Source organism: Ranitomeya imitator, chromosome 4, assembly GCF_032444005.1.
Source record: "Ranitomeya imitator isolate aRanImi1 chromosome 4, aRanImi1.pri, whole genome shotgun sequence".
Classification (NCBI taxonomy): domain Eukaryota; kingdom Metazoa; phylum Chordata; class Amphibia; order Anura; family Dendrobatidae; genus Ranitomeya; species Ranitomeya imitator.
Window position 1 is genome coordinate 371,745,264 of NC_091285.1, and position 16,496 is coordinate 371,761,759.

General features: G+C 39.1%; 1 protein-coding gene across 3 annotated transcripts in view; it reads right to left on the reverse strand.

Moving 5' to 3' along the window:
- The window catches only part of PCLO (piccolo presynaptic cytomatrix protein), a 665,287-nt gene that overhangs the window by 152,650 nt on the left and 496,141 nt on the right, over positions 1 to 16,496 (reverse strand). For 2 of the 3 annotated variants that reach the window (XM_069765159.1, XM_069765157.1), the window contains exons 8-10: positions 14,645 to 14,662; positions 2,920 to 3,053; positions 160 to 241 (exon numbers count right to left, since the gene is read on the reverse strand). In XM_069765159.1, coding sequence (XP_069621260.1) covers positions 160 to 241; positions 2,920 to 3,053; positions 14,645 to 14,662 — 234 coding nt within the window. The remainder of the gene's footprint in view (positions 1 to 159; positions 242 to 2,919; positions 3,054 to 14,644; positions 14,663 to 16,496) is intronic. The other variant, XM_069765158.1, reaches the window with a different exon arrangement.

Consider the following 16,496-nt stretch of genomic DNA (forward strand, 5'->3'; position numbering starts at 1 on the left):
CTCTTTCATCATTTTAGTTTTCCGACTATTAAAACACCTTCAATACAAAATGACAAGGACTCTACAGAAAGTAGTGATGGTATCGTACAGTCTACACAATGCAAGGTAAGTAGGGCTGTAACCATTTACTACTGTTTTAACTTTTTATTTAAAATTTACCTGATACCGTATGGTCCTTTGGGTCCCTCAGCAGTTTAATTCTCGTATGAGGAACCGGATAGTGAATAGGCTTTCCATTCATCTATTGTGTAAAAAGTGAATATAAGAAATAGTCCATTGGAATACATAAGAAAAAAAAATGAATAACTGATTAATACAAAGCTTTTGTAAGTACATATATATACTAAGTCACTTGGTTGTGAGATACTATACCACCTACAGCACACTGTTGGGATCAAGTATTTTATCTTGCATGAAAGTTCTCAGGGTAACATATTCAGTCAATTAATATATCATGAGTGACTACTTTTTAACAATCACTATAACAGTACTAGAGCAAATTTTTAAAACAAACAGAATGTTAGAATACTAAATTAATATATGAAAAATTAATAAGATCAAATTATTTATTACTCCATTTATCTCGCAGCTCGGAGTTCATGTTTGCAAAATCCCAGTTAACCACTTAATGACCAGGGGTATTTTCATTTTTGCGTTTCCATTTTTTGCTCCCCTTCTTCCCACGGCTATAATTCTTAATTTTTCTGTCAATATGGCCATGTGAGGGCTTATTTTTTGCTGGACGAGTTGTACTTTTGAATGGCTACATTGATTTTACCATATCTTGCACTGGAAAACGGGAAAAAAAATCCAAATGCTGTGAAATTGCAAAAAAAAAGTGCAATTCCACAATTGTTTTTTGGATTTTTTTTTTTACCATGTTCGCTAAATTCTAATACTGAACTGCCATTATGATTCTCCAGGTAATTATGAGTTCACAAACACCAAACATATCTAGGTTCTTTTTTACTTAAGTGGTGAAAAAAATTCCAAGTTTTGTAAAAAAAAAAAGTTGCCATTTTCAAGATCTGGAGCCGGGTGATGGCTAATTTTTTGAGTGCCAATCTGATGTTTTTATTTATACCATTTTGGTGCAGATACAATCTTTTGATCGCCTGTTGTTGCATTTTATTGCAATGTTGCAGCTACCAAAACAACATAATTCTGGCATCTTGGTTTTTTTTTCTCGCTACGTTGTTTACCAATTGGATTAATTATTTTTTATATTGATAGATCAGGCGATTCTGAATGTGGCGATACCAAATATTTGATTTTTTTTAGTTGTTAGATTTTGGAAGGGGTTGATTTGAACTTTCATTTTTTTATATTTTTAAAAACTTTTTTTTACTTTTGGCATGCTTCAATAGTCTCCATGGGAGACTAGAAGCTGCCGTAACCCAATCGGCTCTGCTACATGCTGGCGATGATCAGATCACCTGCATGTAGCAGAATATCTCATCTGCTCTGAGCGACGACCACTGGGCGGATCTCATAGATATCCAGCTATGACAACCACAGGGGTCTCCTGCTGACCCCGAGTTGTCATGCCAACCCATCGGCGATCTGCAGTCATGTGACACAGGCGCCGATGGGAGGAGGTAAGCTTCCTGCTTGTGCCTGTTAAATGCTGCTGTCAGAGTTTGACAGCAACATTTAACATGTTAACATCTGCGGGTGAATCGCGATTACACCCACGGCTATTAGGGGCACATGTCAGCTGATCAGATCAGCTGTCGTGTGATGGAAAAGGTGTGGGCTCATCACCGAAAACTGCATTGAACAGGGGGAGGCGTCCAATGATGGACTCTGCCCATCATTGGAGGTTAAGGTGTTAATTTAAAACACAGAGAATTTAAGGCATGGGATGGACAGGACTATTTAAACAAAAACTAAATATAGGACATAAATACAAAAAAGTATGAAAAATACTAACTGTTCCTTCTTTTATATTCTACAATCCATTGACTCAATTAAGTCTCATATTGCAATCAAAACTGTGAGAAATAAAGTTTCTATATGTGTCCAAGAGTTCAGCATATTCCCATCCTCATCGTTTTATAACCCTATGCTTGGATGAAAAACAACTAGGTAACTACATATAGAGACTACCTCACTCCTCTGTTCCAATAATCCTGAGCCTTGCTCCATTAGCTAAGTGCTGTCCACTGAGCAATTACTCTTCAGAAAATCTACAATATTGCTTGTTTTGCCAACTTACCTTTTGGAGACTGACGCAACATGCAAAGCTTTTCTTATCCAATTTATTTCTATTTTAAGTACCACATATTTATTAGACTAAAGTGGACCAAACCAGTCTAATGTGTATGGGGGCCTCCTGACTCCCCCAACAGATGATATTGGGGTAGAGAAGGATCCGGCCTGTTGAGTTTTAGTGGTTAATCCTTTCATTTTCTCTGGAGATAAACTATTACCATAGGTGTCTGAAACCAGAGTGCTCCAGTGGTCCTTTGTATGAAGGAGCCAAGGACATGGCTGTCAGCTTAACGATCAATTGGCCAACAGCCATCTAATGTATATGGAGGCTTTTAGGGTTCAATTAAGAAGCTTGACACAGAGGTGAATTTGTGCCATTCAGGTTAACACAACAAATGCAGACAACGCCAGGTGAGAGGCAGTAGTCCTTCTCCTGTTATGCAGCCACAAATCACTGCCGAGGCCGATGGAATGTGATGTGCGAATGAATTAGCATCAACTCTATTTACCACCGTAGAATGTACTGTGCTGTCTAATTCCTGAAAAAAATATTTTGAGATAACTTATAGTATCTTTTTGAAGTTGTGATTTTATAAAGCATCAATATATTGGGCCATCTAAAAGCTGGGCCAATAGCTCTACGCTAGTGTGGAGAGTTTTCAGAGTGTAAATGAGCAGCTGTCAGCTTTTCCAACATTTCCTTACTTGTTCCTGTGGATGAGCTGGTCGGGCGTGAGATAATTTGTCAGGTAGTTTTCTCTCAATTCCATGTCCATTTTCCAGTCGGGATTCTCTAGGCTTGTCAAACCAATCTGTTTCTTCACGCCGAAGATGATAGGCTTTGGAAATCAATGTAATATTAATTTTTCTCTTTCAAGTATTTCAGGAAAATGGGAGAAGAAACAGACTACTGAGAGGCAGTCATGCAAAGGCCAACCATGCAGCTTAGGTCAAGAACAGAAGTACACATACAGGCAAGCAGATCGGCAGCAAAAGGTACAATCGCAAAGCAAAAATAAGTTAGTTCACTGAATTTTGACAAATTAATTGCCATGCCATTAGTGTAATGGAACTGAACATTTCCTAATCATTTTTATTGGGTGCAGTGATAGGTGACCTCATGTATACAGTAATTTGTGGAGATTGAAATGAACTAAACATGAAGAAGATATGACGTTCACAAAAATATTGTCATCTGGCACATAAACATCAATAAAAGAAAAAAATACCACTGTTTTCATAACTCAGGGAAGAAGGGTATAGTAGAGGTTTTTCTAATCAGCTAGTATAAACAAAAATCTTGTACAGTTATATTAGTTAATTTTAAATAACATATTTTACTTACTAGATAACTAGCTCATATCAACTGAAGACATATAAAATGTACTGTATAATAAGAAAAAAATCATTCTGATATATTTATTGGGAATTACTGAAAATGAGGAATTGATTATTTCAAGGCATTAACATTCAACTACTACATTTAAGAGAAAATCAATGTTTCCACATTAAATGTGTCTATCCACTTACACTATAATATGTTTTATCACCATACTCTCTACTGACTATCTGTAACGGGGTTACCACAACAGAGAGGAGCCAGAAGACCGCAGCATCTGATTTCTCCTACTCTGGAACTCATTAGAAGCACTTCACCTTCTTATTACATGGTGTACATTTATTTTGGTAGTGCAGGGGTTAATCTGCTCTATTAAGAGCTCCTGGAGCATTTAGGCTCTCAGCAGTACACTCTTAGCCACTCCCACTTCCTATATAATCTGGGTCCTGGCTAGCACTCATTGTCAGAGATAGTTTATGCTCAATGGTTATTAGGAGAAAGGCGTTTAGTGGATTTATCTGTGACTGTTGCTAGGTTTTGAGTGTGTGTTAATTCCCTTTCTTCTCCTATTTTGGTTTAACCCCATTCCCCACTCCCTGGTGCATTCCTCTGTTAGATGTGTGAGCATATTTGTTTGTTTGGTATTATTCAATACCCCTGTTCGCACTACCTTGTTAGTCTGGTGGATGTACTACGGTATACTACTACTCCTCCTCTCTTCCCTGGGTGGGGGAAGGGTACAAACTGAGGGTGATTCAGGAGCTAAGGCCAGGAATGTGGACCTGGCATCTTTGCCATCAGAAGTAATTCGGGGAGCAGGGTGAGGTAGGGCGCTCCCTAGCATTAGGGACAGGGAAGGAGCCCCTGGTTCCGGGACACCTGACAACAGAATCTTGAAACTACCTACCTATATATTAATTATAGTACATGGTTTAAAAGAAAAAAACAAATAGAAGAAAATAAATATTTACCATATCCTGAAACGTGAAGGGGCAATAGATCTAATTGAGTTACACTGAAGATATAAAGTCCCTTGAAAAAGTATTCATACCCAGTGACCTTTTCCACATTACACCCACAAACTGAAATGTAGCATATTGAGATTTTATGCGATACCCCAACACAAAGTAGCAAATATTTGTGAAGTGTAATGTAAACAATACATGGCTTTCTAAATATTTTAAACATATAAATCTGAAAATTGTGATGTGTGTTTGTATTCAGCCTCGAGTCAATAATTTGACAAAAACTTTTGAGGTACTGTATGTCTCTACCAGCTTTGCACATTTAGAGGCTAACATTTTGGTTTATTCATTTATGTAAACTAGCTCTAGTTCAGTGAGATTGAAGAGAAAGTCTGTGAACAGCAATTTTCAAGTATTAACAAAGAGTCTCAATGAGATTTAGGTCTGGACTTTTAACTGGTTCATATCAATAAATGAATATGCTTTGCTCTAAACCATTCCATTGTAGCTCTGGCAGTATGTTTAGGGTTGTCCTGCTGGCAAGTGAACCTGCGCCTCAGACTAAAGTCTTTTGCGGCCTCTAACATGTTTTCCTCCAGGATTGTCCTGTATTAAGCTCTATCCATCTTCCCATCAACTCTGACCAGCTTCCCTGTCCCTGTTAAAAAAACACCACAGCATGATGTTGCCACCACTATGTTTGACAGTGGGGATGGTGTTTTCAGTGTGATGTGCAGAATAAGCTTTCTGCCACACATAGCATTTTGTATTTAGCCAAAAATATTCTACTTTGGTCTCATCTAACCAGACCACCTTATTCCACATGATAGCTGTGTCCCCTACATTGCTGTCTGCAAATTGCAAATGTGACTTCTTATGGCTCGCTTTCAAAAATGGTTTTCTTTTTACCACTTTTCCATAAAGACCATTTTTATGAAAGTTACAACTAACGCGCATCGGGGATGTGCTACTACTCACATGCTGTGCCTCGGTATTTGGTAAGGTGACCTAGTCCATTCTTTTATGCATATACAGTGCAATTGTACACACTTTATGCAACACGTTCATTTGAGTGTCCAGATCGATTAACCCCATTATGACAAATAGAGAGAGATAAGACTAATTAATATTTGTACTTGTAACCTATATGGCAATAGCGGTTTTGATGGTTTGGACATTAACTTTATAGGGTTTATTCCTTAGTGGTTTACATGTATATTGGTATGTGATCATTGCAATTTATTTAGTACTGAGCTCCACCTATTGGTGTCCTTATCCTGCACTTTATAGGTATGTCTTTTTACTATTTTCCAGTGTCTAATAAAGATTCTGTATATATTTTTAAACACTCCTTTTATTCTCCTTTTTGAAATATCTAATAGTTGTCTGTTATGATCCGGTGACGTTGGAGCTGCATGAGAACTTTCACTGGAGAAAGTGGCCACTATACTGACCGCAACCCTGAACTTAACACCGCAACTAGAAGTAGCCGTGGAGTGTACCTAACACACCTAGACACCTCGTCACAGCCGGAGGACTAAATACCCCTAAAGATGGAAATCGGAATACTATCTTGCCTCAGAGAAAATCCCCAAAGGATAGACAGCCCCCCACAAATATTGGCAGTGAGTAGGAGAGGAAAAAACATACACAGGCAGAAAAAACAGGATTTAGCACAGGAGGCCACTCTAGCTAGACAGGACAGAATAGGACAGAGTTCTGTGCGGTCAGTATAAAAACCCTTCAAAAAATCCACAGCAGAATATACAAAAACTTCCTACATCCAACTAAAGATGTAGGAGCGTATATCTGCAACTCCAGTGAAACCAACCAGACTGAGAAAACACAGACACAGTCTAATCTGGACAAAAGAAAAACAAACAAACAGTACTGAAAATAAGCACACTGCATGTGTGCCACAGGAAAAGAAACAGACTCTTATCTTTGCTGAACTGGCAGATAAGCAGGAGAGGCCAGGCAGAGATCCAACACTTCCAAAGAAACATTGACAACTGGCAGGGGCTAAAGGATCCTGCACACTTAAATATCCCAGTCAGAATTGTAATTATCCAATACACCTGGCCAGGACTGCGAGTCAGAGACAACTGCATTCCCACCAACAACCACTGGAGGGAACCCAAGAGCAGAATTCACAACAGTACCCCCCCCTTGAGGAGGGGTCACCGAACCCTCACCAGGGCCCCCAGGACGATCAGGACGAGCCAGATGAAAGGCACGGACCAAATCAGCAGCATGGACATCAGAGGCAAAAACCCAAGAATTATCCTCCTGGCCATAACCCTTCCATTTGACCAGGTACTGAAGCTTCCGCCTCGAAAAACAGGAATGCAAAATCTTCTCAACAACATATTCCAACTCCCCATCAACCAACACAGGGGCCGGAGGATCAGCAGAGGGAACAACGGGCTCCACATATTTCGGCAACAAAGATCTATGGAAGACATTATGGATAGCAAAAGAGGCTGGAAGCGCCAGTCGAAAAGACACCCGATTAATAATCTCAGAAAACCTATAAGGACCAATAAACCGAGGTTTAAACTTAGGAGAAGAAACCTTCATAGGAACATGACGGGAAGACAACCAGACCAGATCCCCAACCCGAAGTCGGGAACCAACACACCGACGACGATTAGCAAAACGTTGAGCCTCCTCTTGAGACAACACCAACTTGTCCACCACATGAGCCCAAATCTGCTGCAACCTGTCCACCACAGAATCCACATCAGGACAATCAGAAGGCTCAACCTGCCCAGAAGAAAAACGAGGATGAAAACTAAAATTACAAAAGAAAGGCGAAACCAAGGTAGCAGAACTAGCCCGATTATTAAGGGCAAACTCGGCCAATGGCAAGAAGGCCACCCAATCATCCTGATCAGCAGACACAAAGCATCTCAAATAAGTCTCCAAGGTCTGATTAGTACGCTCGGTCTGGCCATTTGTCTGAGGATGAAATGCAGAAGAAAAAGACAAATCAATGCCCAGCCTAGCACAAAAGGCCCGCCAAAACCTAGAAACAAACTGGGAACCTCTGTCGGAAACAATATTCTCCGGAATACCATGCAAACGAACCACATGCTGAAAGAACAACAGAACCAAATCAGAAGAGGAAGGCAATTTAAGTAAGGGCACCAAATGAACCATCTTAGAGAACCGGTCACAAACAACTCAGATAACAGACATCTTCTGGGAGACCGGAAGATCAGAAATAAAATCCATCGAAATATGCGTCCAGGGCCTCTCAGGGACTGGCAATGGCAAAAGCAACCCACTAGCACAGGAGCAACAAGGCTTGGCCCGCGCACAAGTCCCACAGGACTGCACAAAAAAACGCACATCACGTGACAATGAAGGCCACCAAAAGGACCTAGCAACCAAATCTCTGGTACCAAAAATGCCAGGATGACCGGCCAACACGGAACAGTGAACCTCAGAAATCACTCTACTAGTCCATCTGTCAGGAACAAACAATTTCCCCACAGGACAGCGGTCAGGTTTGTCAACCTGAAGTTCCTGAAGAACCCATCGTAAATCAGGGGAAATGGCAGAAAGGACCACCCCCTCTTTCAGAATACCAACCGGCTCTAAGACCTCAGGGGAATCAGGCAAAAAACTCCTAGAGAGGGCATCAGCCTTAATATTCTTAGAACCCGGAAGGTACGAGACCACGAAATCAAAACGGAAAAAAAACAAGGACCATCGAGCCTGTCTAGGAATCAGCCATTTAGCAGACTCGAGGTAAATCAAATTCTTATGATCGGTCAAGACCACAATACGGTGCTTAGCTCCCTCATGCCAATGTCGCCACTCCTCAAACGCCCACTTCATAGCCAACAACTCCCGATTGCCGACATCATAATTGCATTCAGCAGGCGAAAACTTACGGGAAAAGGCACATGGTTTCATTAAGGAACCAACAGGATCCCTCTGAGACAAAACGGCCCCTGCCCCAATCTCAGAAGCGTCAACCTCAATCTGAAACGGAAGAGAAACATCCGGTTGGCGCAACACTGGAGCAGAAGTAAATCGATGTTTAAGCTCCTGAAAGGCTGAGACAGCAGCAGAGGACCAATTTGCAACATCAGCGCCCTTCTTCGTCAAATCGGTCAAGGGTTTAACCACGCTGGAAAAATTAGCAATGAAACGATAAAAATTAGCAAAACCCAAAGATTTCTGAAGGCTCTTCACGGAAGTGGGCTGAATACAATCATGAATGGCCTGAACCTTAACCGGATCCACCTCTATAGACGAAGGAGAAAAAATGAAGCCCAAAAAAGGGACTTTCTGCACCCCAAAGAGACACTTAGACCCTTTCACAAACAGGGCATTGTCACGAAGGATCTGAAATACCATCCTGACCTGTTGCACATGAGACTCCCAATCATCGGAAAAAATCAAAATATCGTCCAAATATACAATCAAAAATTTATCAAGATAAGTGCGGAAGATATCATGCATGAAGGACTGAAAAACAGATGGAGCATTAGAGAGTCCGAATGGCATCACAAGGTATTCAAAATGGCCTTTGGGCGTGTTAAACGCAGTTTTCCATTCATCACCCTGCTTAATACGAACAAGATTATATGCCCCTCGAAGGTCAATCTTGGTAAACCAACTAGCTCCCTTAATCCTAGCAAACAAATCGGAAAGCAAAGGTAACGGGTATTGAAACTTGACCGTGATTTTATTCAAGAGGCGATAATCTATACAGGGTCTCAAGGAACAATCTTTTTTAGCAACAAAAAAGAATCCCGCTCCCAATGGTGAAGAAGATGGCCGAATATGCCCTTTCTCCAAAGACTCCTTAATATAGCTCCGCATGGCGGTATGTTCAGGCACAGATAGATTAAAAAGTCGACCCTTAGGAAACTTACAGCCTGGAATCAAGTCAATAGCACAATCACAGTCCCTGTGCAGTGGAAGGGAAAGGGACTTGGGCTCATCGAATACATCCTGAAAATCAGACAAAAATTCTGGAATCTCAGAAGGTGAAGAAGAGGAGATTGACATCAAAGGAACATCATTATGAACCCCCTGACAACCCCAACTAGTCACAGACATGGACTTCCAGTCTAACACAGGATTATGTACCTGCAACCATGGAAAACCCAGCACGATAACATCATGCAAGTTATGCAACACCAGAAATCGACAATCTTCCTGATGGGCTGGCGCCATGCGCATGGTCACCTGTGTCCAAAACTGGGGCTTATTTCTAGCCAAGGGTGTAGCATCAATGCCCCTCAAAGGAATAGGGTTCTGCAAAGGCTGCAAGGGAAAACCATAACGCTTGGCAAACTCAAAATCCATTAAATTCAAGGCGGCGCCTGAATCCACAAACGCCATGACAGAAAATGATGACAATGAGCAGATCAAAGACACAGATAACAGAAATTTAGGTTGTACAGTACTGATGATAATTGAACTGGCGATCCTCTTTGTCCGCTTAGGGCAGACAGAAATGACATGAGAAGCATCGCCGCAATAATAACACAACCTATTTTGACGTCTGAAACCTTGTCGTTCCGTTCTAGACAGAATTCTATCACATTGCATAGGCTCAGAAATTTGCTCTGAGGATAACGCCACAGCGCGCACAGTTCTGCGCTCCCGCAGGCGTCGGTCAATCTGAATGGCCAGAGACATACAATCACTCAGACCGGAAGGCGTGGGAAACTCCACCATAACATCTTTAATGGATTCAGAAAGCACCCTTCTGAAAATTGCCACCAAAGCATCATTATTCCATTTAGTCAATACAGACCATTTTCTGAATTTCTGACAATACAATTCTGCCGCCTCTTGACCCTGAGACAGGGCCAACAAGGTCTTCTCAGCTTGATCCACAGAATTAGGTTCATCATATAATAGTCCTAAACCCTGAAAAAAGGAGTCAATATTAAGCAAAGCCGGATTCCCAGATTCCATGGAAAACGCTCAATCCTGCGGGTCGCCACGCAGCAGGGGGATTACGATTTTTACCTGCTGAATGGAATCACCAGAGGATCGAGGTCTCAGGTCAAAAAACAGTTTACAGTTGTTTTTAAAACTCAAAAATGTAGACCTGTCACCAGAAAACAAATCAGGATTAGGAATCTTCGGTTCCAAAGTAGGAGTCAGAACAATATAATCAGAAATACCTTGCACCTTAGCAGCAAGCTGGTCTACACGAGAAGCTAATTCCTGAACATTCATGCTTGCACCAGGCTCCTCAGCCACCCAGATATTAAGAGGGAAGAGAACACAAAAGAGACTGGAGAAAAAAAAATGGCTCAAGAACTTCATTCCCTTCTTCTGAGATGCATTTAACTCATTGTTGGCCAGTTGTACTGTTATGATCCGGTGACCTTGGAGCTGCATGAGAACTTTCACTGGAGAAAGTGGCCACTATACTGACCGCAACCCTGAACTTAACACCGCAACTAGAAGTAGCCGTGGAGTGTACCTAACACACCTAGACACCTCGTCACAGCCGGAGGACTAAATACCCCTAAAGATGGAAATCGGAATACTATCTTGCCTCAGAGAAAATCCCCAAAGGATAGACAGCCCCCCACAAATATTGGTGGTGAGTAGGAGAGGAAAAAACATACACAGGCAGAAAAAACAGGATTTAGCACAGGAGGCCACTCTAGCTAGATAGGACAGAATAGGATAGAGTTCTGTGCGGTCAGTATAGAAACCCTTCAAAAAATCCACAGCAGAATATACAAAAACTTCCTACATCCAACTAAAGATGTAGGAGCGTATATCTGCAACTCCAGTGAAACCAACCAGACTGAGAAAACACAGACACATTCTAATCTGGACAAAAGAAAAACAAACGAACAGTACTGAAAATAAGCACACTGCATGTGTGCCACAGGAAAAGAAACAGACACTTATCTTTGCTGAACTGGCAGATAAGCAGGAGAGGCCAGGCAGAGATCCAACACTTCCAAAGAAACATTGACAACTGGCAGGGGCTAAAGGATCCTGCACACTTAAATATCCCAGTCAGAATTGTAATTATCCGATACACCTGGCCAGGACTGCGAGTCAGAGACAACTGCATTCCCACCAACAACCACTGGAGGGAACCCAAGAGCAGAATTCACAACAGTTGTCCTGTTGACAGATTATCCCACCTGGACTGTGGATCTCTGCAGCTCCTCCAGAGTGACAATGAGCCTTATAGCTGCTTTTATAAATAGTGATCTCCTTGCTTGTGATGTCAGCTTATGTGGACAGCCATGCTTTGGTAGTTTTGCAGTTGTGTCATACTCCATCCATTTTTGGATGATGGATTGATCAGTGCTCCATTAGATTTTTAGAGCTTGGACAATTTTTCTATAATCTAAGCCTCCATTACTCCTTTCCATTACTTTATCCTGTATGACTTGTCCCTTTTTTTCATTATGGTGCTTGAGAATAAATGGCACACATGTGGACTTTCTATACTAATTATATGACTTCTGGAGGCAATTGGTCCCTCAAGATATTAGGGGTATCTCACTACAGGGGGCTGAATACAAAGGCACATAAATTTTAGATTTCTATATATTTTTTTCAATATTTAGAAAACTATGTATCATTTCCATTACACTTCACAAAGACTTGCTCTTTTGTGTTGATATATCAAATAAAATTCCAAGAAAATACATTTAAGATAGAGGATGTGACATGAAAAATGTGGAAAAGTTCACAGGGTAAAAATACTTATTCAAGGCAATGTATTAATATCAAGCAACGCTCTAGAATAAAAACTGCATGGTGCATGTGTTTTAGTCTTTTAGTCACTTCCATGATTCATTATATACTATACTATACTTTTTTTAAAATTCATGTTCAACACTTTGTGTGATTCCTTTCCCGGAGTCCTGTCCTTTCTCAATCTGCAATCATACTTAACTCTTTGTGACACTAAATGCCTAACTGCAGAAATGAATTAACCCTTAGTTTATCTTGTATATTTATGGAATAATCAAAGGACATGGTAAAAATGTATACAAGATGGGCTTGAACATGCGCTGCTGTCAGTGGAGTGGTTGTCAAAATTCACATTTATTTGTAATGGAGTTCCGACATGGTATCATAGTGGTTATATTCCCAACAAGACCCAACAAATAGAGCTCGATTTATCAAATCTTTTACTCCAGAATTCTGGTGTAAAAAAATTACAAGATTTTGCACATGAGGCTGAAGTAAAATTTTCCAATCTTTGGCATTCTTACACACTATTTTCGCCAAGCTGCAACAAAGTGGGCAGAGCTGGACTTGGACAGTGCGTGGCAACCCCAGCTTGTCAAATTCATGACAAGTAGTGGCATTCCTCATGCCACAAATTTTACTCCAGTCCACGACTGAAATAACATGAAAAATATATATTGGCGTGCACACTGAGGTATTTCACCGACGGAAGTGCCAATTGAGGGGATTGGTGAGATCCCTCATAGACTATGTAGAATAAATATCAATTGCACACTCCTTTTGAATGCAAAAAATATTTCCTTTATTAATTACACACTAAAGCAACCACCCGTGCCGGGACAAGTGAAATCCAGCAACTGTCGTGAAAAAGGCCTATTTGGCCGAAACGCATAGACACTCAAAGGTTGCTCTTATGTTTTGAACTTTAATAAAGGAAATCTTGTTTGCAGCCAAAAGGAGTGTGCAATTAATATTTATTCTACATGACTGGAATAAGACTTGTGGCAAAGCACAAGTAGAGGAGCACACCCCATTTGAGACGTGCCAGACTTGTTAAGAGGCATAGTACCCATTGTACTGTAATGTGGCATTAGCTTGCAAACTGATAGAATGAATAATATTATAACAGTTTATATGTTACAACAGAATATGCTACTTTACTACTGTCGTTTGGACAATTTATTTTATTCTTATTGGACTGACAGTGGAAAATTCTGGAAGTAATGCAGAACACCATGCAGAATGGCTATCGTGTTGGCATCTGCTATTTCTGTACATGGCTAAGTGTGCAGATATTTTTTAATAATCATGATTTTATTTAGTATACATATATAGTATTGATCCTTGATAAAACACAGTATGAAGTCATACGATTCACACTGTAAAAACTACTAAACCATTACACTTTAAATATATTGCATTTCATAACGATGAGTATGTTTAACATAATGTACCTTTATTCTAAAAAGCACCCTTTTAAAAATGATATTTTGTAAATTTGCCATGCAAAAAAATAAGAATATGCTCAATATTATGGTTTATGCTTTTTATATACTTTTTACAAAAGGATAAAATACAGATTTCCTTTTTTGTGTTTCAAATCTTCAAGCAAAAGTTTTGGTAAGATAATGAAAATACTATCCCATGACTCTATACATTGAAATCTAAGTAACTATTTTAGCTAATTGAATGTCACAGACAAAAGCCTAAATTGAAATGCCAGTACCACAAAGTTACCGTAATTAGGACATTTTAAGAGTTAGTTAATGATAAAAATGCCTTACTACAAATGGACCAGTAATTCATGTTTTTCACACCGCAAAATATACATTGAAAATACAGACCTTTTGGTGGATATCACTTTGAAGTGCAAACCACTACGAACAAATGAGGTGAAATACAATCTAATGATGTACGTTATGGGACTTTTGTTGCATCATTCATTTCATTTGCATTGTCATACACTTTAGTTTTGTCCTCTATAAGATACGGAATTTTAATCTGCCTTATCAAATGTACATATTTGGCAAATGCATACAAATTTAAATAGGGACTTTATTATATTCATATTTTAATTTATGGTCAACATTCTGTAGGGATTTTGACAATTAAAATATAGCAATAGCATTTTATATATTTATTTTTTGGATATCACTACTGTATTAGGTTACGTCAGTAACAATATTTGTTCCTTATAAAGGTTAAAAACTTACTTTAATACTAATTGTAGGCATCGTTGTAATTCGAAGATAAATTATTAACTCATAGCTATCATTAGCAGAGTTTTCCTTTATAAATATAAACAATAGTTCAATAATCAATATATTCCAGTAAGTTCTTATTAAAGAACAAAACCAACATGCAATACAAAGACATACAGTACACGAACTCTACAAGACTGGCAACAGAAGACTCCTACCATCATTAAAGGAATTTTCTGGAGGTTACCCAAAACAAACAGAAAAAACATTCATTTACCAACAGACATCTCACATCACAATTTTAGCTGCATTATTAGAGAAGTTAATGGTAGGATTCCAAAGATCCTATAACAGGTAAAATAGACCTCTGAATGAGACAAAAGCAGTAAAAGGGAAATGCACAGAGGCTGAAAAGATTTCTGCAATAAGCTACATTATATATATATAATATACACTGTTCTTCTCATTGTAGAGAGGCAACTTTATTTTTTTCAGCCCCATGCAACGAGTAGTACTTTTCATTGTAAATATAGTTAAATGTGCTTGGGTCTGAGTAAAACAAACATTGTGTTTCTACAATGAGAAGTACAGTTGCATTTAAAGTTATGTACGTCCCATTGCAAATTATGTTTATTAGCAAAATGTTCAAAACTTTTCTACTGTTTGCAATAAACCAATCAAACAAGAACAATTTAAATGCCTCAACACAACTACGACCTCAATTACCAAATAGTTGGGACGCTGTGCAAAATGTAAAGAAAAAAGGAATGCAATGATTTGAAAATCTACATTGTATTCACAACAGGACATAGAACACATTAGAAGATGAAAGTTAGACATTTTTCCATTTCATTTGAAGAAAATTGCTCATATCTTACAAAATATTGAGACAAGGTTAACAAATGGCTGGTACTAATGAAAAACAGCTGCAGGGCCAATTTTCAACTAAGTTACATTACTGTGTATAAAATGGGAACGTTAGAGAGGCAGAGTCTCTCAAAAGCAAAGATGGTTAAAGGTTTACTAATCTGTGAACTGCATCTAAAAGATGTGGTACAATTTCAGAAAAATGTTCTTCAATGTAAAATTGAAAAGAATTTGAATATCCCACCATCTACAGTGCATAATATCATCAAAAGATTCAGAGGGTTTCAGACAAGGCCAACCGATGCTTGTCATCTACTTCTAGAAATCATTGTCTGTGAAGACAGTTCGCCTTGCCATCCACAAATGCAAATTAAAGATCTATCATGCAAAGAAGAAGCCATAAATCAACACAATACAGAAACACTGCTGTCTTCCAGGGGCCAAATCTTATTTAAAATGAACGGAGGCAAAATGAAAACCTGTCCTGTGGTCAGATGGATTGAAATTTTAAATTCATTGTGAAAACCACAGAATCCGAGTTTTGCGGACTCAAAAAGAGAGAGATCATCCAGCTTGTTACCAGTGCACAGATGTAAAGCCTGCATCTTTGATGCTATGGGGTTGTATTAGTCTTCATGGCATGGGTATCTTACACATCATAAAAGCACTATCAATGCTGAGTATTATATAGATGCTCCCATCCAGACCACATCTACTGTATTTTAGGAATGTCACTGCATTTTTCAGCAAGACAATACTCCATCCATCACAACATGAGCAGCTAAAATCCTAATCAAACAAAAATGGGACATAATTCCACTCCCATTAATCCAACAATTGGTCTCCAAGTGTTTACAAAAGAAGAAGTTACAGTATGTAACACAATGGTAGACATTGCCCTGTTCCAACTTTTTTTTTTAGATTTATTGCTGCCATCTATTTCTACACAAGTTATTTTTTCATGAAATTGGAAAATGTCTTTCTACTTCTGATCTGTGTTCTATGTTCTGTTGTTAATAAAATATGGCTAGAAGAGATTTCCACATTATTGCATTCTTGTTTTGTTTACATTTACACAATTTAATTTTTTGGTGGACATTGAGGTTGTAATGGCAATTTTACTGACTACTGAAGTCTTAGAATTCAGCATTTTCATGACACATATTTTGTGTTTAGTACAGCACCCTTTGTTTTTAATTTGAT